This window comes from Gymnogyps californianus, chromosome 13, assembly GCF_018139145.2.
Source record: "Gymnogyps californianus isolate 813 chromosome 13, ASM1813914v2, whole genome shotgun sequence".
Classification (NCBI taxonomy): Eukaryota; Metazoa; Chordata; class Aves; order Accipitriformes; family Cathartidae; genus Gymnogyps; species Gymnogyps californianus.
Genome location: NC_059483.1, coordinates 6695309 through 6719005, shown reverse-complemented (window position 1 = coordinate 6719005; position 23697 = coordinate 6695309). Strand labels below are relative to the sequence as shown.

At 41.7% G+C, this 23697-nt stretch overlaps 1 protein-coding gene across 1 annotated transcript in view; it reads left to right on the top strand.

The window, feature by feature from the left end:
- TAFA1 (TAFA chemokine like family member 1) overlaps positions 1–23697 on the top strand; it is a 243861-nt gene that overhangs the window by 184043 nt on the left and 36121 nt on the right. The window contains exon 4 of the mRNA XM_050904781.1: positions 12772–12912. Within this exon, the coding sequence (XP_050760738.1) occupies positions 12772–12912 (141 nt within the window). The remainder of the gene's footprint in view (positions 1–12771; positions 12913–23697) is intronic.

The window sequence follows — 23697 nt, the reverse complement described above, 5'->3', positions numbered from 1 at the left end:
TTGTACAGTCAGTTCCTGGCAAAGGTATCGTTTTCTACTCAAATGTAGGACCAGCTGCTCGTGGTCACGGTGTGAATGACTCGAGGAATATATGGGATGGGATAATGTGCACACTTGTCCACTGAAAAATGACTGAGAAATGATTGCTTGACATTGCTTAGCTGCAGCAGAGTATAGAATTTACTGCTGCTGCTCGTGGCACACAGCACCTATACAGTGACATTTTCATTACGTATGCTGTAACTTATGGTCCTTTGTTTTCCTTTTCGTGGGTTTTGTAACACGTGGTCAACCCCATTGATGAAAATGTTACTGCCACTACAGCAAGACAACCCATCTGTAAGAGATCCCATTTAACACATCTACACTTTGATCCCACCCTAACATCTCAGTTTTATACATTGGCCAAACTCTTTTAAGTCCCATTCCTCCTTGTTATTTTATTTATTGCGATTCTTTGGAAGAATAATGCAGCTTCTGCACTGGTTATAATTCTCTATATCAGTCTGTCTATAGTATCTTTGCAATCCTAGCTCTTCATCACTGTATATATTTTATGGATCACATTACTTTCACCACCCCTTATCTAACTACTTCATAAAAACCACCTCACACATTTATAAAGCATGACAAGAGTATTACCATAAACTATGTTACTCTGCTCAGTAAACACATCATAGACTCTCCATAGGCTAATCACCTTAGTGGATAAAATTATCCAGGGATGAATTTATCTGCAGCAATCATATCAGAAGACAAACTCTATAGAAGAACATTGTTCTGCTCTTCCACAAGAGTTTAAGATCCCTGCATCATTTTCTCTCAGCTGAAACCCTGGATTTTAAAGTTGGTATTGCTGATCTGCTTTGTAATCAGCAGATTTATTTATGAATATTTAACAGAAGTCCTAAAAGTGTGAGATTTTCGTGTATCATATGAAACAATAAAGGATATGTTATGAGTTTAATAAGCAATTTTGGGTCTCTTTCGAGGTTGATGGGAAAAGTGTAATATAGTTTCCCAAGTTGGAGAGTAGGCTGAAGATAAAGGCATTTAATAAAAAAATCAGGCAGTTTTTTAGAGATCTAGAAACATCAAGGTGCTCAGGGAAAACCTGTTGTGCAAGAGCGAGATTCTGACAGGAGCAAACAGTGCTCGCATGGTTGACTTACAATAATTTCTAAATCCTTTCTCAGTAACAACTTCTCCTGCACACTTCTATATTCATTTCTCATCAGCAGCTGTGCCTAAATCACATATTTCTTACCAGCCTAACTATTCCATCTGGAAAGAGAGTTATCCTGTCTTTCTTTCATTGTGTGTCTTTTCTAAGACTCTAACTTAACATCCATTCTTTGGATGCCTTTTGCTGGCAGTGTTTAGAAGAACAACATTTTGAGGCCCCAAGAACAATATTCTGTGGTTCACCCGAATTTTGTTGTTAGGATAGTTTCAGGCCGAATTCCACTTTGGATTTTCACTGTGCTCTGGCAAGGAACTGGAGATGCCAATATTGGAAATGTTTGTTTCTGTTCAGCAGCTGAAATGTTCATTCCTCCACAGTTTTGTTACCTAGAAAATTTGTTCTGGGGAAGAACTGTGCAGCTGCAAAGCGACGATCAGAATAGCATAGTAGGTCTCTTTAATCTCTAGTTTTATACTGCTGCCTGCAGTTTAAGTTATAGGAGGAGCACTGCTTGAATGCAGGCATATTACATCTATTTTGCCCAAACTGGTTTTTTTTTTATACTCTCTGACATATCAAATATTAAATTTTCCAAACCACCCAAGTGACTAAGGGCAAGATTTTTTTAAAGATACTTCCAGATTTTATGCTCAGCCTTACTAGGCCTACATCATTTAGACCAAGAAATCCCATTTACAAGTGATATAGACCTTTAGGAGTGTCGTATCTCACTGAAAGTCAATGAAATTTGGAGTCATAATGTCTATTACTTTTTGATATGGAACTTAAGCTATTTCTCAAAAATAACGTTCTTCTCTTTCTGAATTTTCAAAGTCCTGCCTCTTCATATACATCTCTTCATGGCATTCCAGAGCTGCAAATCCCACCAAAACTTCTAATTTCTAACCTCCATTTCTCAAAGATGCTGTAAGTAGATCTCCCTTTGAAGTAAAAAAATCTCATTAAAAGACTGAAGATCCCCACTAAGAGAACATTGGATTCTTGGCTGTCTCGTGGGTTACATACCTGCTTTTTGTAGTTCATCAATACAAGAATGCTAATAGTACCTATTACAATTCACTTTCAATACTCCCTGTGACAAAAAAGCAATCAAACATATGGGGCATGTGTATGGTCCTCTGCAGGCAGCTCTGCCTGATTGCTTTCACTCTGCTGTCAGGGACAGCAATACACACACAACAGGTGGGATTTTCTCATAAACTCTGTCATTTTTGTGTATACTGTACGTGGGCATGCAGAATCGTAATTAAAACTACCCATAACTCTGCTTCAATAACAGCTAGAAGCAAATTCCTCATCAGCATTCCTCTCCAGCCACTCTTGCCCCGTTGTCCTCTTGAATACTTCGGCTGACACTGGTTATTGCGCTGCCATTTGAGATGCAATGTGCCAGAGGCGGTAGCTGCTAGAAGACTGCCTTGTTTTTCTGGATACCATTTTTCCTTTGATTCATCTTTAAGAGATTTTTTTTTTTAAATATGCATAAGAATAAGGTCCTGTGCAAATTTCTCAGGAGATCAATTTGCAAGGCTCTTTAGTAGAAAGACCTATTCTCTAGTGTGTATATTGGTTTGATATGGAAATCCATAAGCCTGCCCTAGATCCACCCACATCTCATACACTGGTGTGCTCTGGGTTTTCTTTGTGAATTCAAGAGTAGAATCCTTACTATTTCTCCTTTACAAAAAATACTTATTTTTAATTTCTGTGAATAAACTACTTCTTGAGGATCAGAGTCTATTCTGGGTGTAAGTATAAGAATCTGTAAATCTCTCAGATAAAAAGCCTCCTGTGGCTGATGGCAGAGAGCATTAGTAGAAAATTGTAAAAGACTACAAATCCATGTGCTAATTAGAGCTTTGCATATCCCTGCTTCCCCTATTATACTGAATAGGAAATAAAATAAAATGAAAAAACCAAGAGTTAGTATTCAAATGAAATATTAACATTCTGCTGAACAAAATATTTTAAAGATATTATTTTCCTCTAGAAATTCTTTTGTTATAGATTTTTGTAAAAAAGTTTGATTTCATGAAAATGGCCTTTTCTGTCAAAACTGTTCTTAGAAAATTAGCTTATAGCACTGTAAGTAACCAGAGATGCCTGTGCTGAATGCACATTGCCCCTCTTAGCTTATGAATTCTGACTCCAGAATCTATCAAAACTTTGGCTTAGTATGAAATTAACTTCCAGCTGTAGCTGACCTGCTTTGTCCAACAGTTCTTCTCCAGACTCTGACCATGTGTGCAATGGGTCAACGCAAACCAAGACAATGACATTATTGGTCTTACTTGAAATAAGGTCATTGTACCAGTGATACAGGAATCGGGGCCTGAACCAAAAAGAGTCCCATGGGCTCTCGGCTGAGCTGTGACCTCCATGAGTACTCTTTTAAGTGACGTAGACATCAGAAGAAGCTCAATAGGAGTTCAAAATGAACCATAAGGCGCAAGTCCACGGGAAACCAAATTTCACTAGCCACACTCCTCATGGAACGACTCGTTCTGGTCTTTTGTAAACAAATAGCATTTTCTTTAGAGGAGCTACCCTGTGTCTGCAGAACCTTTTCATAGCAACAACGTTCGAGAAAATAATATCTCAACCTAACACTTAATGGCCCACAGTGGGAATCACTTATGTTGCTGCTGTTGCATAGCGCCTTCCCAAACTGAAAATAATATATATCCCACATAATGAACAATGAAAATACTGAATATTAATGAAAATATAAATATAAATTTAGGAAACAGACCACTGCAGTCTATTCTGATCCACTGGGCAAAAAATTCCAGTACGTAAGCAGGAGGCTTGCAGAGCATGTGCAGTGCGTTACAAATGCCCATGGTTACTGTAACTCCATATATAATGAGTAGCCCATTAATCTGTTTGTATCAGTTATCATAATGGGAAAGAATTAAGTATGGCTTAATGCTGACTTGTTATACTTGGGTCCATTTTTTGATGGTACCTTTGTGTTACTTAAAGTTCATGGGCCAAATTCAGCTGTTTTGTAACTTCATTGGAACTGATGGCACTCTGGCAGCTGACGTGCAGTTAGCCTCGACCTTATAAAAATGAATAAAAACCCTAAGCCCTGTCTGATTGCTCTGCAGCCATTGTCACTCTCGGTGTGCAGAAATGCATCTTGTAAGCTTGATCCTTTTCCTTCTGGAGCAGATACAGAATGTCAGTGGATTATATGTAAAACAAAAATTGGAGTGTAATTGCACCGTGGCTATGAGGAGTCTTTTATTTGTTCACTTATGAAGTGGCTCGTGGAGTAGCATGGGACTTTGTTTTTCCATCTGTTACATATTCCCGTCAGAAGCAAAAACGTTATTTTGTAAGTAACATAGTAGTGGCTTATTATTTCTTAAAGTAACGTAAAGTATAGTATTTTCCCCTGAGCACAGTGTAGTCTGTAGTTCTGGCACATTAGCTGGCATAAACATTTTGATTAAAGCTTATGAATGTATTAATTACACCTGGGAAGTTTCCAAAGCTTATTCAAACTGCAAACTCTTCAAACTGCAGCCCCCAAATCTGAATTTTTTTTTAGCAAAGGTAAAACTGGCTATCACAGGGTTGCCTTTTCTTTCCCTAGGATGTTTGTATAAAGACATGAGATAGCAAGGGTGCAAATTTTTTTACCCATTAGTTTCTATAAGCACTTTTTCAGAAAGTCTTCAAGTATCTGAAGAATTTTTACTGTCATGTTGTTAAACATTTGCTTGAAGTCTAAAGAACTTTAATTCTGTTTAAAGTTTTCTTTGATCTCCTAGGTCTAGCAACATCTGCATATACTTAAGCATTTATCAGAATAACATATGGGTATATGACCCCAAACATGATGATAACAATGGAATATAGACTGTCTAGTTGAAGCTGTATAAATAAATACAGCTATGTCGTGGTTTAACCCCAGCTGGCAACTAAGCCCCACACAGCCGCTCACTCACTCCCCCCTGGTGGGATGGGGGAGAGAATCAGAAGATTAAAAGTGAGAAAACTCGTGGGTTGAGATAAAGACAGTTTAATAGGGAAAGCAAAAGCCACGCACACAAGCAAAGCAGAACAAGGAATTCATTCACCACTTCCCATCGGCAGGCAGGTGCTCAGCCATCTCCAGGAAAGCAGGGCTCCATCACGCCCAACGGTTACTTGGAAAGACAAACGCCAAACTCCTCTTCTTCTTCTTCCCCCAGCTGTATATGCTGAGCATGACATCCTATGGTATGGAATATCCCTTTGGTCAGCTGGGGTCAGCTGTCCCGGCTGTGTCCCCTCCCAACTCTTGTGCACCCCCAGCCTACTCACTGGTGGGGTGGGGTGAGAAGCAGAAAAGGCCTTGACTCTGTGTAAGCACTGCTCAGCAGTAACGAAATCATCCCTGAATTATCAACCCTGTTTCCAGCACAAATCCAAAATATAACCCATACTAGCTACTCTGAAGAAAATGAACTCTATCCCAGCCAAAACCAGCACATTCTCCACCCCTTATTCCATACCATTTATGTCATGCTCAGGTCTCACAGTATCCAATACATTCTCATTAACCACGACCACCCTTCCCATCCTTTGATGCAATACACAGATATCATTCCCTTAGTCTATGGACCTCTCCTGTGAAATGTCTGTAAAATGTCCATAAATGTCCACAAAATGTCCATTGAGTTCATTTAGTCCATGACTTTGGGCTCCATCTGTTACGGTGGTCACTCAGGACAGGAGAGGCTGTGTGTTGTGTGGAGTTACAGGGCACCAAAGCCAGCTCAGGTCAGCTCACTGCTGCACTTGCACTGCTTCTTGTAAGAATTGTCCTCCACTGGTTCAGGTGGTTCCTGCTATAGTAATTCCTATAACATGCAACTCAAATCATGGGTTACAACATTTTAAAGGTATATCCATTACAATGTCCACCCCCGTCCCTTTGGACCAGACCATAGGGTTTAATATTGCAATGAACTCCTCCCCTTGTCCCTGCTCTGGCTTGGACTTATCCACAGACTGCAGTCCCTTAGGGTTGTACCTGCTCCAAGTGGAGCCTTATCTATGAGTCACAGTCTCTCCAGGGTATACCTGCTGTGGCATAGAATTATCCACAGCCACAGTCGCTTTGAGGTGCACCTGTTCCAGTGTGGCCTTATCCATGGGCGCCAATGCCTTCAGAGATATACCTGCTCCAGCACGGCCTTACCCTCAGTCACAGTCCCTTTGAGGTTCACCTCTTCCCGCATGGCCTTATCCATGGATCACAATGCCTTCAGAGATATACCTGCTCCAGCGTGGCCTTACCCTCAGCCACAGTCCCTTCAGAAGTAAACCTGCTCCGACGTGGCCTTACCCATGGCTGCAGTCCCTCCAGGGGTGTACCTGCTCTGTCATGGGCTTATTGATGGCCACACGCTTTGACATGCTCCAGCATGACCTCATGCACAGCCACTGATGCTTCAAGGTGTACCTGCTGCAGCATGGACTTATCCACAGCCACAGATGTTTCAAGGTGTACCTTCTCCAGTGTGGACTTATCCTTGGACCACAATCCCTTCAGAGGTATACTTGCTGCGGCACCGACACAACCACAACCACAGACGCTTCGAGGTGTACCTGCTCTGGCATGGGCTCATCCACGGCCACAGACACTTTGGGGTGTCCTGCTCCCACGTGGACTCATCCACAGGTCACCGTCGCTTCGACTCGAGTTCACACTGGAGTTCCAGCCTGTCCAGTACAGCAGCACAGAAACAGCAGCGATGCCCTGGACATCTGCCAGCCCAGGCGCATCACCGTTGCTGTTATCAAAATGCTCCCAGGCACAGCAGAGTCAGATGATCAGCAGTACAGCAAGCAGCAAGAGCAAAAAGCAGCCACTAACAAGCACTAGAGTCTAATATACAGCAAGGCAAGCAAGCCCCATGACAAGCACAGAAGCCTGTCAATTAATAGCTAAACAGCAATAACAGCTATAAATTCGATCTAGCACATTCCAATCAAATCTGTCGTTATCTCGAACCCTTCGAGCCCCACGTTGGGCGCCAAAAAGGACCGTCATGGTTTAACCCCAGCCGGCAACTAACCCCACACAGCCGCTCGCTCACTCCCCCTGCAGTGGGATGGGGGAGAGAATCAGAAGACTAAAGTGAGAAAACTCGTGGGTTGAGATAAAGACAGTTTAATAGGGAAAGCAAAAGCCATGCACACAAGCAAAGCAGAACAAGGAATTCATTCACCACTTCCCATCGGCAGGCAGGTGCTCAGCCATCTCCAGGAAAGCAGGGCTCCATCACGCCCAACGGTTACTTGGAAACAAATGCCATGACTCCAAACGTTCCCCTCTTCCTTCTTCTTCCCCAGCTGTATATGCTGAGCATGACATCCTATGGTATGGAATATCCCTTTGGTCAGCTGGGGTCAGCTGTCCTGGCTGTGTCCCCTCCCAACTCCTTGTGCACCCCCAGCCTCTCTCTGGTGGGGTGGGGTGAGAAGCAGAAAAGGCCTTGACTCTGTGGAAGCACTGCTCCGCAGTAATGAAAACATCCCTGAATTATCAACCCTGTTTTCAGCACAGATCCAAAACATAGCCCCACACTAGCTACTCTGAAGAAAATGAACTCTATCCCAGCCAAAACCAGCACAAGCTATCAAAACCAGTAAGAGTCCTAAGAACTGTCTGGAAATGTTGATAAAATGGGTCCATATGATTTCCTTTGCTCATATTCCCATGGTGGATTGCTTATGGTGTAACACAGGGCAGAATTGGACCAGCAAAGCCTATGAAGTTCTTTGGGTATCACTATTTTTTTGCAAGTAATGTGAACGAGTTCTTACAACAACCTTCAACTGGATTAGGTTGCGTGGTGCATCGACGATGAGATGGAAGCAAATGTAACAGAGGATCTGAATTCTAAAATCACTGCATGTCTGACCCCAAAAAGAAAGGCATATCTTATCTATCAACCGTCTGTGCCTCCGCCAAACAACCCAAGAAGTCTCACCTAAGCGGTGCTTTGCTCATGCATTCATGCACACATGCATTCATTATGACTGACCTGCCCTAGGAAGGTCCATTAAGTGGAACTCATTTCAGGCACAGATGGTCCTGAATAGCTTAATGTCTGCCTGGTGGCCAGAATAAGTGAATTCTTGATGGCCTTAGACTTCTGATCACATACATGCAGCCAAGGAGGAAATGAAAACATGTTTATCATTTTGATAAACAACCTCTCTCATTGCTGCAGGATGCTCCATGTAACTCAGCAGAGTCAAATACTATTAAATTGTCATCACTGTCAAAGAGAGAACGTATAAGTTTTGCTACCTGAGTCATAGTTAATGACTTCCACAATGTATAACACAAATCAGTACTGCTGTTTGCCTTTTTTATGTTTGTTTACTGATAAGTTCAGGCTTGGCTAGAATACAGAGGCGAGTTATAATTTTGAAGTGCAAAATATGCTTTTGTTATTACCTCTCAGCTAGAGATATAAAAAACAGAGATGACTAGAAGATGGTTTTTTGGCTTCTGCCAGGCATGCACTCAAACCCTATAGGTGATTAGATATTTTAAATCACAGCCACCCACAGTAGGCTCATACCTATGACAAAATATTTCACTCTGCGGTGTGTAAACTCAAGGTGGCTTTATAACAGAGACAAAAATGAACATGATTTCAGGAGCTTAGTGTCCTCCAATTAGAATTAAACCATTTGCAGGAGTAACAAACAGTTGGTCCCTGTTTTACAGTAAGAATGATGTATAATTTCTACAGTTTCATATTTTAAGCCTATGCAGAACAAAGGCTTCCGGAAGGCTAGGAAATAGGAGCAGAGTCGTAATGCCAGAATAGTTGCCATCTTCAGCAGCCCAGAATCCTTCCCAGCGGCCAATTCTTTGCTTTGGTAGGCATCACATTTCCTTCATGCAAAGGTGAGGGTATCCTGTGAACTGAGTGCTCAGAAAGAATCATCTGTTCTTACTCTCAAGTCCTGTTAATGTTTGGTGTGACGAGGAAATAAGTCATGTTAGGACGTTTTCATCCATCTCTGAAGCTTCTTGAAGAAAGAGCAAAGCTATTCCTGATTTGCAAGTTGCTATTCCATTTCTAATCTTTTTCTGATTTTCTTGGAGCAGGAGGGAATTAAAAAAACATAAGTTATTTTTCTTGCCAGGTGGATAAAGCAGCCACTTCATGAAATGTAACTGTCAACAAAACATTCAGAAGACACTCACTTAGAGGATTTTAGGGCCCTTTCCTCTCCTTTTAAGATCAATGGCAAATTCCCTATTGACTGGAACGAGTTGGATGAGGCTGTTATTGTGGAAACAAAGCCAGAAGCTGCCTTAGTTCAATAGACCATAAACTTCCAAAAAAAGACATTTCTGTTCTTTGTGACAAAGATTCAAACTTCTGCTGCACTCACAGCCTATCAGGTCAATAATTCACATTTATTTTTTCGGGACTCTCAGCACTGTAACATCTTGCCAGGTCTTCCCATAATCTAGGAGAACCACTGAGAAAAAATCACTGGCTCAGGAGCCGAAATCCTCAGATATTGGTACTACAGCATTTCTTGGCCCTCTCCCTCCCCGCCCTAAAAAAAAAGAAAGTTGCAAATAAAAAATAAAAATCACAGAATAAAAAGGTACTTCACATATACATCTGAACATGTTAAAATTTCTTCAGTGGAAACTGAAGACTGATTCATGTTCCTCTCCCCGCTTTAACTTGTTTCTTCATTTGCACAGCTGAAATAGAGATTTAGGTTGAACCTCTCTCCCTCCCCGCTCAGTATATTTGTGGTTTATATATTTCTGTGAGTAACATAATCAAAAGTGTGCTTTTTCAATGAGGTTTTTTCCTAGTCTCACTGTGTCCATTTGTATTTGTCTGGGTACCTCTATCTATTTCCATTTTGTATATGGCTTTTAAAAAGTCTAACATGTATATGCATGGTTGGTAAAATATATACCAGGAAAACACATTGCATGCAATGCTACCCAGTAGTCATTTATAGGTTAAACATGCTTTACTGGAAAAATCTGATCCCACATAACAAATTTTCCAGGAAAACAGGGCGTGTAACGTACAGAACTTTCTCCATGTGAGACGGATTTTTTCTTCTGTGTCAGCACTGAGAAGGGTCTTTTTATATTGTTATTATTATTTGCATTACAGTTATAGTCCATGCATATAAAAGTTCCAATTAATGTACTTAATTGTCTAGTGGTAAAAAAAGTGTTTTTTCATTGCTTTTATAGTTTCATTATATTTTGCCACTCCTAAACAACTATACGCTTTGAGTTAAATTCTTTATTGCTGCAGCAACTTGAGCTTCCACATAACAATTAAAGGTGTTATAAAGCTCATCCACCACAACCCATTATTTTGAATAGATAACCAAACAAGCAAGACTAGCTCATGCGGTTATTAGTTATCATACAGCAAATTAATAGAGAAAATTAAGCATTTAGCTTATTCACAGATATTTACCACAGTCTATGTAGTCTAAAATTAGAAATGCTTATTACTGCGTGCATTATCTTTATTGTTGAGGTTGCAATCAAAAAAAAAATCACAAATCTTTCTTCTCTTAGGGCATGACCATAAGATGAATTAAGCCAATGAGAATCTCTTCATTGCTTTCAATATGATTTGGACGGGGGAACAGGGAGTTTATCTGAAGAATTATTTCATAGAAAAATACAAGCATTTGGGGCTGAGTTGATTGTCACAATTCCTCTTACTCTTAAGAGACACTTAAAAGACCATTCGTCAGATGATGGCTTTCTAAATTGTTGGGATCTCTCTTCTGCGGCACCTGTTGGCTTTCAAAAAGCTTGTGTCAGCAAGTCAAATGCACCTAATAACTAATACATGAAGCAGCATTTCTCTCCAGACGAGTTAAATATTTACTGCAGAGTTAGTCTTGTCTCATCCTTGCAAACTCATCAGTGTTTAACCCCGTGACCGCACAACCTAAGCTCATTTACCCTAGTGTACGTTCACAGGCTTTCATCCACTGGCTCACCCTGGAAGGTCAGTGGTTTGAAAATTTAATATTATAAAACATTTCCACACTTTGTGGAGTTCCTGTTCATTGGTAGTTGTTGTACCACTTAATGCTGTGGGTATGCCTTATGGCACACCACCGTATAACCTTAACAACATATAGTCAGGGGGGATTCCTCTCTGCCTGCCTGCCTCAGTGCTTCACTACAGAAATGTCACTTTTGTAGAATCACCAGGTAACAGGAATCGCTCCTGAGCAGGGAGATGCCACTGGACCCCCAGACCTCTTCCAAAATCCCTTGTTCACAGCCAGACATGGATCAGCATCTCCACACTGCTTATTCTTCTACCTGGCTGCAGGATTACTATAGTGTTCAAAAGCTCTCAAAGTTGTTTCAAAAAGAGCGAAAGCCAAAGACAGGAATAATGCTTTTTATGCTATAGTAAAAGCAATGTACAGTTAGCATTTCATAGTGGCATAAAGTAATAATATTTTTCTAGAAAACCTTCTTATACATCCTGCTTTTTAGTAGGCTGTGCATGATGTTTTGTACTAAGTTTAAACAAATCCTGCCAAATTTATGCCGTAATTTCATAAAGTAGCCAAATATCTGTGGGGAACAGACTGCCACTATTAAATACTTGGTGATTATGAGCTAAATACACTCTGAACTGAGGAACTGAGAAATTACTTGGGCAGTGCATTAGCCCACTGTGGTGTCTCATCTCCTTGCACTGCACTGCTAAGATGAATGGGAACAACACACTCGACACTTCATTTCTGTGCGTAGCATATGCCACAAACACCAAGTATTCATAAACCCTAAGCCACCATCTATCTGTCTATCACTCCTTTGTGTTCTCCACCTAATCAAACTATTGCACATTTTCATAAAGAACAATTAAGGAGAAGACAAATTAAGCCTGGTGATCTTGCACACAATGGGAATGTTTCCTGCCTTAAAACTGCCAATTTAGTGAGTGGGGTAACAAAGGGAAGTGCTGTTGGACCATCCTGTAATTTGGAGAGGCTGATTGTCATTCCCTGAGGGCTGAGTATTGGCATAGAATCAAATATTTGGAGGAAAAGCTTATTTCTAGATGGATTCCCTTAACCCCTGCCCTTGTACGACAGAATATTTGGGGAAGAGGCCTCCAATATTACAAGCACAAAATCAGCCAACAGTTGTTGCACATTTACTGTAGTAGGTTACCTACGTTTCTTCAGGCCCAGACCTTGACACAGTCATTTTTAGGCCAAAAATTCTGCTGATGTCAAAGAAGCTTCTAATATAAGACAGGCAAGCTATATCTACTGTAGAGGGACATTTATCTACATTTCCTATTAAAACTGAAGTATAGCAGCACCTGGCTTATTCAAGAGCATAAGTAATGGGAGAAATAACGTTGTAATCCCACCTGTATGGAAGCTGTGCAGAGACACAGACAGGAGCATGCCTGGGTGCTTTGATTAGCCACTGCTGCTCTTCCTAATCAGAGTGTCAATATTCTCTTTTTCTTTTTTTCTTTTTTTCTTTTTTCTTTTTTTACCAGAAGGAGGAACGTGTGAAGTTATAGCAGCACACAGATGCTGTAATAAGAATCGAATTGAGGAAAGATCACAAACAGTAAAATGCTCCTGTCTACCTGGGAAAGTGGCTGGGACTACAAGAAACAGACCTTCCTGTGTTGATGGCAAGTAGCTCCTCCTGTATATATGTCTCTGTTTGTGTACCATCCAGTAAATAGCTTTAAGTCTATAGATTATACTTAGTAACTTTGTTGTGTTCTCTATTTAACAAAACAGAAAAATCTATAAGCATAAGCATACGTTTACACCACCTTGCCTGCTACTTTAGTGCATGGTTCTATGCACATGTGTCACGTTAAGATTTACTCACAAAAATGAGAGTGTAGCATCTGGTACAGGCACTTGGATAAGTATAACAGATTCTGTGGCAGGATCAAGCCCCTAATAAATAACTGGACAAAATTATCCCTTGCGTCACTTCACAGGGCCCCTGTGGTGCCACATTAGTTTTGATTCATAAATATGTCAAAGGACAACAGCCATTCATTTTGATTTACTTAGCCATTTGACAAGTCAGTGGCAAAAAAGATAAATAAATGAATCCTGTGGTCTTGTCCTGTAACAAACATTACAGAAAGCTAGGAAAAAATCTTTGTCTTTTGAAATCACTGATGCTCTTTCTTGCCATGGGGATTTTTTTGCTGAAGGAAAAACACCATGTTATTTGTGTCTGGGTTTCATAGCAGGTCTAGCTCCACAGCATGTATTCCTCTCTGGGGCTCCCCTGCCACCACTGCAAGGTAAAACCATGCAGCAATCGGGGAGAGAGCTGTGGCTTGGAAGTGCTTAGCAAAATATAAATTGCATAAGAAGACGGGGAGCAAGTGGTACTAATTCCATTAGTTACCCTTCCCAAACAAGCCGCTCCGTGTTGCAGAATCCCTCTGTACAGCAGCTTTGTGAAACAGAGTTATCTCATAAAAATTCCTCGCTATTCTTCACGGTAAATGTCCGGTGCCGTTGTTTATACCACCCCACAGCCCAAAGGTGCTTTGAAGACCTGGGGGTCATTTCGGCTAGAGTCGATGTGGGCTCTGCTCTGGGCTCTCCTCATCCTTCCCATGGCTGGGCTTCCAGGGCTGGCGGCATAGCTGCAGGTTTTGGAAGCACCCAACGTTTCCTCTTCAGGTCTGTCGTTTGGCATTCAGCTTCCTCCCAAGTGAGTGAGAAGGGGGAACTGTACAAGCAAACACTGGGAAAAATTATTTCTTCTGGGTACCTTTCCTCAATCACATGCTGCAAAGGCACTAGCAAGGGAGCAGGGGCTGGCCCAGTAGTAGCCCAAAGTTCAACAGGAGCATTGGTGGGTGTTGTGGACTGGAGGATTGTGTAGACAAAGCTCTGAGGCTTGCACATTCAACACCAAAAAGATGAGAAAATGGGGGTGCCTTGGAGGGCTGAGAACCTCATGTTTTCTCAGCAAGTATTTATGGTGTGTACGTATCCAGTTTATATATTAAAGATACAAAGCAAATGCTTCATTATTTCAAAAACGCTTTCAAATTTTTAAATTATGAGGCAGTATTTCATAGCTTGTTACACTGGGAATGTGATTCAGCTTCTGAACTCATGACTAAAAACACACTATGAATGCACCTGTGAATGACTACGCTTTAATCCACATTCTGTCATTTTGTTACTGCTTAATTACCCTGATAAAAAGAAGCTTTTCTTTTTCTGTGAAGCACACTCATAAAACCGTAGGTGAAACCTACAGCTGGTCTTAACCAAAGATCAGCTGTACAAGCCTTGAAGAATTTCATGTTCTTCAGCAGGTCATGAAAAACAGAGGCACCGAATAGAGCAGAGACACCATTAATTCAGATCTCATAATTCTGTTCAGAGAAGAGGAGCTCAAAGAACGCTCTCTTAAGAAAAAAATTGGGGTGCAGGTGTGGACTGGAGCCTAATTGCTCTGTCAGGATTACAATAAAAAGAAATGTTATTGTCTGGAATTTTGAAAGGAGTAAGGATAAAACAATGGCTAATATAAAAGTGCAAAGCTAGTCCCATTGAAGTCACTGGTAAGACTCACAGTGACTTCAAAGCCAGCAAACGTGAACTACAAAGGAATGTCTTCCCCTTTCAAGTTTAGTTGTGGTAGTCAGCCCATAGCTTCTTTTGTAGATGGCTGGTGAACAGTTCAAAAGCCCAATGTGCTGCTCGTAAAAATTAATAGAAGGGGCATTTTCTTTGGCCTTTGTTTTATCCTAGACTTTGCTTTGTGACTTTTGACATACTGACCTGTTTTAAGTCAAAACTTTGACCTATTTAGTGGTTCTGTTCTTGCTAAGGCCAATTCCCAAAACTTCCCATGGGAGTCCCATTGACATCAGTACTTTAACTCACACAAAGATTTGGGATTTGCTGTTTCTTTTGTACACAAGGACATTTCAAAAGGTCATCTGCAACTTTTTACCTTCTTTGCCTACCATATTGAAAGGATTAAGACCATTTAATCTCACACTGGGTTTTACACTGTATACGATTTCAAGCCATAATCTGTCACTAAGAAAGCTTGTTTGGGTCCGTTAATTAAAAATCTATGGGTGTTCAGGTACCGTAGTATACTCACACCCGAACAGACTGATCACCTTTGAGAGGTGACAAGGACTGGGAGATAGGTTGACTGTTGCCTCGAGCCATCTCCACCTGATGGCTATTTAGTGGTGTGTATAAAACAAGCTGAACCTCAGTCTTGCCTTGTTTATACCATTGGCCAAACTGTGACTTAATGGGATCAGAATCAAGCTTTTGGTGTTTCTCAGTCCAATTTCATCAGAAAACACCTCGTCAAGGCGGATGCTTTGACAGTGTGATTTCACGTTACGGAGGAGAGATTGCATTGCCTTCCACTCCTGCCAGCCATGCTCTGGGACACAACTGGGCTGTGTGGGTGGGACTGTGTGGAGAGCTAGTTTTGTTTTCTGTTTAAGAGAGAATACAATTATACGTAGGAGTCAGCTTAACCTTTTTAATAAGTATCAGGGGTGATAAATGGTCCTTTTGTCCTCTTGTTGTGAGATCTCATCATGGGTAGCACACCATCATAGTACATAGGACTCACGTATGCAGTCCTCCTCCTGAATGAGCTGAAATTCAGGCTGAGTATGTGTTATTTGTACTATGAAGGGCGGGAAGTTGCCATGTGTTCCCACGCATCACTTCCTGCCAAGTCCAGCAAACTTTTTCTTTGGGGCCTCAACTGAAAAAAATACAGTGAGGCCAGGCTGTGGCAGCCTCAGAAGTTATAAATTATTCCTTGCCACTCATTCAGTAGACATTGTCCTAAAACCTGCCTGAATCAGCAATGAATTATGTAGTAGCAACAGTGAGAGCAAAACAAAAGCCAAATCTTGTCATGAAACAGAGATGCCAGTTTCTGTTTCTTTGCCTCTTCTGTTGTGCATTTATTTTCATGATTCCCTTCACTACTTCAAGGTCTTTTTTTTTTGTTTTGTTTTTGAAGGATGGTTTTGAATGCTCCCTTCCTCCCTACAGTTTATCTTGCGTGCCACTTGGCAGTAGCACATACCATTGGCATCAGTCTGTTCAGCTCTGTGTCATGGCTGTTATTATTTTCTCCGTTTGCCCAAATACCTCTCCAGAGCAAGTCCCAAATGAATTCACTTCATTTGTGTTACAGCAGCTTGAGAGGGTCCCTTTTTCTGGGGAAAGCAGTGTCAAGCATGTCCAGGGAGTCCCCAGCCCTCTGCCTCCAGAGCACAGGGAACCTGTGCAGCTTAGAGCATCACTAACCTGCTCCTCAGCAGTGGAGTTGGACACAGTGTGTGCATTGGCTGTCTGAAGGTACCAGAGCAACTCCTGATCTACCGTCCTGCCCACACACTTCAGAGACAGCCAGGGCCAGCAAAGGGCTTGAATCTGTAGCTCAGACTAGCGTGCACACCCCTCTAGCTTCACACTTTGATGGACCTGTTTTCTCTCATTTTCCTGTTACTGCAGGCACTTTTTGTGTGACATGCAGGCTATTTCTGCAAGGGTTTCTTAGCCATGCTTCTGAATTCGCACCTTCCCTCTCCACTATGCTTACGAACAGCTTGTCTTCCTCGTTTCAGAAGCCCATGAATTCTTCTCCTCCTGCAATAAGCTCTGTGGGCCTATGAGGGCACTCAGGTGTCAGCACAACTAGCTGGGATTTGTCCCCTTGCTAGCTGTCACATGGCTAGTACCATTTCTCCTGTGGATTGAGGTTTTATTCCTTTGCCTTTGTTAACCGATTTCTTCTTTTGGTACTGTGGTTATCTAAGAGAGGTGTTCCCAGTAATGTCCTCTGCTTCTTTATAGCATCTTCCTGTTAGGGTCAGTGGGCACACGGCGATTGTCCTTTCAGGGGTCAAGCCCGCATCTTTTAGAAAATCTGTCCACCTCTGTGAATAAAGATCAGTTGGCAGCTCCAAAATTTTAGTTGTTTTCTCTTAAGTTAATTTTCTGTTATTCCACATAAAACTAAAAGAATCCACTAAAACAAGAAAAAAAACCTCATATATTTATCTTTTTTTAAATAGATATTTGTCTTTTTTACAATTTTTCACTCTTCCCAGTACATCTTTTACATTAAGTGGGACCAAGGTTTCTTCTATTGTTCATGCATAATGTGGAGGTATTCTTAATCTTGTTCATCACTTCATCAGAGCTTTCTTTTCCTGCCCCAGCTTCCTTCTCAGTATGGAACGCACTGAGCATAGTGAAACCCTGATGAAAAAAACGTGACTTTTAAATACCTTTAAAATTGCTATTTGAACCTTTCTAGACGTATTCAGCATATTCTTAAAATATTTAAATATTATTGAGGGATTTGCATTCACACTGCCTCCTGAAAAGCCATTTTGCTTTTGCTTTCTTACAACCCAAGACACTTTCTTCACGTAAATGGCTGCAGACTGCTCCAGGTTTGGTGGTTCTACCAGATATTGGCATCATACTGGGTTTCATAACTTCAAAACAACTTTGCTGTGACAGTATCAAATGTAAAAGTTATACTAACACTGTCATATTTGGGTCAGGACTGTAATGTCCACCTTTCATTCTTCGTTGACCTAATCTTCATGCAGAATTGATGTCACCTTTCTGAACAGGCTAAGATTTTCTTCTGCAGCGTGAATAAAGTTGGCTGTGTGAGCTAGAGAGCAACAACGAGCAAGTGGCAGCAGTGAATTGATTAATACACTTACGTCTTTTTTTTTTTTTTTTTTTGGTTCTTTGTGGCTAGTCTACACAATTTGCAGTTTTCTTTGGTTGTTTCCATCAGCAAAACAGTCTTGTAGCCACTTCATTTATTTTTTTCGCTGTTTTGGTTTGTTGTTTTGGTTGTTTGTTTTGGTTTTTTTAAGCTGTTCATTTTAGTACTTAGTATAAACAACATGAATGTTTGATTAGACACAGAAGTCTCCACCTTTTCTACACTCTGGTTGAAAGCATGTGAAAATTCTCCTATTTGGAAGTTTCTCATTCCCTGTAAGGATACACACTTTTACTTTCCACTGCACTTTGCAGCGGCTGCTCACGTTCCTTCCAGGATATCGGTAAACAGGACTGGTCACAAATAGCCAGTGTGAAGGAGGTGGGAACAGAGGCCAAGTGAGCCCATGGGGTTGCTGAGTAAATATTAACAGAAAAGCTCTGATAATATTCACTCAGTCCTAATACTTCATATGATTGCTATAAAAATGTTACAGGAATACAAGATATTTATAGTTTTAATACTGTCACATTTATAGAGTGAATAATGTGCTTTGTACCATATCATTTACAGTCGTATTGAACCATTCTATACAGTCAGTAGGTGGTTATGTTCGTGTGTTCTTCAGGGCCTTTGAATAATACATAATTTGTTCATCTATACTGAAGTTTGCTGTGTTACAGTCAATGATGCTCTCAGACACACATTTTTTTACTGCTTGCATTTTTCTGTTCCTTTTTCTTCAGTCTTCTTCCAGTCTTTTTTAAACTCTTTCAGAGGTAACCTCAATATTTCTTGCACAATTATCAGTGAAATTTGTTGGACCACAGAAAAGCACCTGCACTGGCTTTTGAAATCAGTCACAAAGGGACTTTCATGCAGGTTGTGCATGTTGGCAGGGTTTTTAGGAAATGAGGTGGTTTTAACACTGGTCAAAACCAATGAGGAAAAAGGAAGGTGCTACTAAAATGCTGTGCAGTATCTCTCCCTCTAAATTATTCCTGTAAGAAAGGTCTCTGCAGAGATCTGAGATGATCCGATTCCATGTTGTCTGCAACACAGGATTTGAAGCATTAGCTCTCAGGCAGCAGGACTAGTGTTTTAACTCTCCATGGTCTGTTGTTGTCCTATTTTATACCATCAGGGGAAAGGGAAATCACTCACTGATACAGAACAATAAAATGAAATTAATCCAGTATTTCCCTTTCTTCCAGACTGGCTTTCGATCACATCAAGTTTCAAATAATTCCGTAATATATGAAATATTAACGTGCATGTACATACTTCAGATTTCAATTAGTTTGAGGATTATCCATCACTAGCCACCATGCGGCCCTGTGAATTTACATCAGACTTCGTCAGGACAGCATTAACAAACTAAACACAAGTCTTAATGACCATCGGGAGCACCGTGACTTTTAATGCCTCTCTGGGCCAGCACGTCACAACTCTCCAGTCATGCTACTGGATGGTTGGTACTGCACATCCTTATTTTTCCATGTGCAATAGTGGGAGCAGAGAGAGGACAGCATTCATCAGCACACGTTCCCTTTACTGGCATTTGCCCTCCTTTCTTTCACCCAGGACCTGCAAATGAAAAGGTCATACCTGGTATGTCACTCGTTGGGCAGACAGTAAGTGCAGCCACGCTGTTGACATGAGCTAATTCATTTTATTTTTTAAATTATGGATAAGATGCCTACTGTAGAGTGAGCATTCATAATTCAAGAGCGCTGTGTTCTTGCAGTACAGAGGTGTAGCATACCCCCTCGCGGGTCCCTGAGCTGGTGCTGAGCCCATGCATCCTCCCCCAGCACCCGTGCTACTCCAGCTCGCACCGGCTAAGAGATGGGCACGGGAAATACAGAAACTTCCTGGCTCTCTCTGGAGTGAGTGCAGGATTCGAGCCCTGTAGAGTCAAATGAAAGACTCCTATTGACTTTGGGTCAGGTCCTTAGTAAATACTTTGTTAGATATAATCCTGTATCTATCAGCACTTACATCAAGTGAAAACGGTTCACAGTCACAAAGCCAATAGTTTTCTATTTATCTAATGTGTACTTTAGGTGGTATCACCAGAAAGCCTTTTTTTTTTCCCCACTCTGTGAAAATACTTTCAATCAATTCTTATTTCTTGAAGAAAGGGGGAAAAAATGCTTTTTGAAATCCAAGGAGTCAGCTTTTCATCCCTCTAGCTGTGCTTCGGCCTAGATAAGAAGAGATCTCAGGGTCCCATATTATTAATGCACTGTCTATATGAATAACGAGCAGGCTTGGTGAATTATTCCACACTCCTGGGAAAATCTATAGCCCTGTCCTTCTGCAGCACCACTGGAACTGAGCAGGAGACTCGTATTTTTTTTATTTGGTGAATTCAGATGACTTCATTTGTAAGGAGGAAAAAAATGTATCTGTTCTCCACTGACACCCATTTAGTAAGCTCGAAAAAATTCACAGCATATCACGTGTACTATTAAAAAGGGGAGAGAGAGAGAAGCCTAACTGTGTACTGGAATATTTTAAGACTTTGCTTTTGTCCAGAAATACGTCTTCTTGAAACGCCCTTGCAGCCACCCTGAAATTGCAGCCAGATCCTGAGAGGTACTGACTTCAGGGCAAGGAAAAGCAAGACTGGCAGTGACGACGCGGAGTAATTAGTTCATTTACCAAGGCACAGCAGCTCTCATTACCAGTTTGCCTTCTAATCTGCAGGGCAGAGGCTGAATGGAGGAGAAGGGAGGTATGTGCCTGACCCTGCTGATGGTGGGTGAGCTTTTGTGTCAGAGCACAGTATCGTCTCCTGAACCCAGACCCTCAGTGAGCGACCTGGGGAGATCAGAGAGGCCATGCTTCTCCCTGAACAAGTATATGTACAAACATATGTGTGTGTGTGTGTATACATATATATCTGTGCACATGCTGTCGAGTCATCCTGCCATGGGTGCTGTTCAGACACGTATGTATGTTTCCAGTGTTTTAGGTACACAGGGGGAGGATATTCAAGGGTCAAATTTGCAGCCAACCTGAGCCAAAGTCCGCAGCGAGGGCTGCCGAGTTAGGCGCTTCCCCATCTCTCAGCCAGGGCTGCATTGTTTGTGCCGCATGCAAACATCCGCCAGGCATGAGGGAGAAGTAGACAGATGATCATGTCTTTCTGGTGTGAAGATGGTGCAGCTAATGAGATCGTCTGACTGTGGGTTTATATGAGTACATCTTCATCTCAGCTATAATTTATCTCCCTACCTATGTCTTATATTTCTTTCTTTTCCAATTGACATTGCGGTTTCCTGCGTAGCAAAGCAACCACCCTTTTTAATATCAAGCCCATAGAACAGCTGACTAATCCACCCCTGATGAAGTGCAGAGAGCTCACTTAAATCCCAATTTCCGCAGGAAAAACATTTTCTTTTTCTACTTAAGAGGGGAAAAAAGCCATAAGTCATGGCACTATCTCCATCTGCGTGAGGGGTGGTCATTTTTCCAGGCTCCAGCTGACAGGTTTCAGTGCCGACACAGAGGGAGCAGAGCCCTTGCAGCCAACCAAGGTGCACAAGCAGCAGCCTGATGGTGAAATTAGAGAACGGCACGGCTGTGTACCAGTGTGAAGACACACAGGAACATATAATTACTTCACCTTCATACAGAGGAAAGTAACCTTTCTCTAAAATACTTGCAATGAGCCCGCTAGAGGCTAAATGGAAAAACAGTAGGAGTTTTCTCCTCTTATAGGTAGCATTAAGTGTTAATCACAGCACTGGAGAGAGCCTGGTAAGGGGTTTTGGAGGCAGGGAGCGCAGGCACAGAGGGCATCTGGCCACGCCAGTGTGCCAGGCACCGCAGGGAAAAAGAAGCGCAAGATGGGTGGGAAAAGAGAGTCTAGAGAAAATTCCTTGAATTTCTGAAGGGGTGAAGCCACAGACAGGACCACGCAGGTGAGCCCCGTGAGTTGAGGTAGCATAAGGATTGGGCATGGTGCCTGACAAGCATGGAGAACAACCAAGAGAAGGGGGTTTTGCAGCTTTTGCATACACAGATCTACCTCGGTGCACCCAGAGTAGCCCAGAAGAAGGGCAGCAACCCCCTGCGACCTAGCTGCAAATCTACAGATGGTAGATGTAGGGGAAAAAAAAAGCTTCAGCGATGCTAAGGGAGGCTCCTCTCACAACAAGGCAGCATCCAGCAATGCTGAGGGAGAGATTTCCAAATGTCAGGAACAAGACGGAAAAAGCCTTTCCAAGAAGAGATCACAAGGCTGGGGTTAGCAGCGGTGTGTCAGAGCCAAAAAGCTTTGCTTGGGGGGTAACACAGAAGTAGCTCAGAAGAGTAAGATCTGGATATCTAGGAGGGACTCGCGTGTAAGACACTTGACGTGTTCATATCCATCACAGCCACTGCAAGGTACAGAGTCTGATCTGTATCTGCCCTGCATGGCTGCAGCAAGGCAGTGAGAGAAAGAGCTTTGCTACCATTTACTACATCTGTGCGGAGTGATGTTGCCAGCTGATACAGGATGTGTGGTGTCTCAGGAGTAAAAGGTTTAAACCTTTACATCATGCCTTTAAACAAACACGGGGTTTATCTGTGCCTTGTGCGACAAAGCACACGTGTGCGGTCCAAGTACAACATTCAAAATGCATTCAGAAAGCGGTTTGACACCCAGAGACAGACTTTCAGCTGGTGTAAACTGGCTCTTGAAATCCAGAGAGACCTGCTAGTTTGTGCCAAATGAGGAGACGGTTTGTTGAGTTTAGGAAAATGAACAGAACGGCGACTGGCTGTTAATCCTTGCTCACAGTCTTCAGGGAATATATGGGACCAGCGTTCAGCTAATCAGTGGCCAAGAGGAGCTAAGAGAAATGTTAAGGTCGGGTTAGCATCAGTGCCGTATCCCTTTACACCAAATCTTTGCAGTAATTCAGATCATAATCTATCTCTGCCAGGTAAGACCATATTACTGAATGGCTAATTCTGCATAAGTGCACGTCATACATCTTTTCTGCATCGGATACTGTGTGTTCAGTGCACCAGGGCTGTGAAATGCTGCTTGTCTACAGGTGTCTCTAATACAGTATAGAAAATACGTGATCGGAGTATTGCAGAGCGTTAAGTCTTTTTTTCTTTTCTTTCAAAGCTACCTTCTATCTATAAACATGGAGCTAGTTCACAAGGCTTGAATGCGGTTTGTGGGATTAGGATTTGAACACAAAAGAAGTGGATGATCAAGCAAAAATGGAAAATGCTGCTACATAGTGGGCTCTCTTTAAATTAAGAGACAAGAACCTGAAGTTATTACACGCTGAAATTTTAAAGAGACAATGACCAAATCTTTGTAGGAAGAATACACATCGTTAATCCTTTCACTGATGCAGTGAGTTCAAATAAGAGTCACTAATTTAGCACTGGGATTGTCCGTTGTGTTGAACTACACGAATTAATCTGGCAACTGCAACTAGAGTCGGACAAGTCAACAAGTGTTTAATTGATTTCAGAGAATTGATTATCCATAAAATTGATCACAGACACATTTGCAGTTCCTCCTCTCAGAATACAACCAGGTAGCTGTAGGACCCAAACCCCTCAGCAGTTTGTCAGCCTGTAGTCTGTTTTGGGTGATTTTCATGCATTAACATTCCAGAATTGCCTTACATTTAGGAATCAAGTAAGTACATTGCAAGTGAGGGATTTA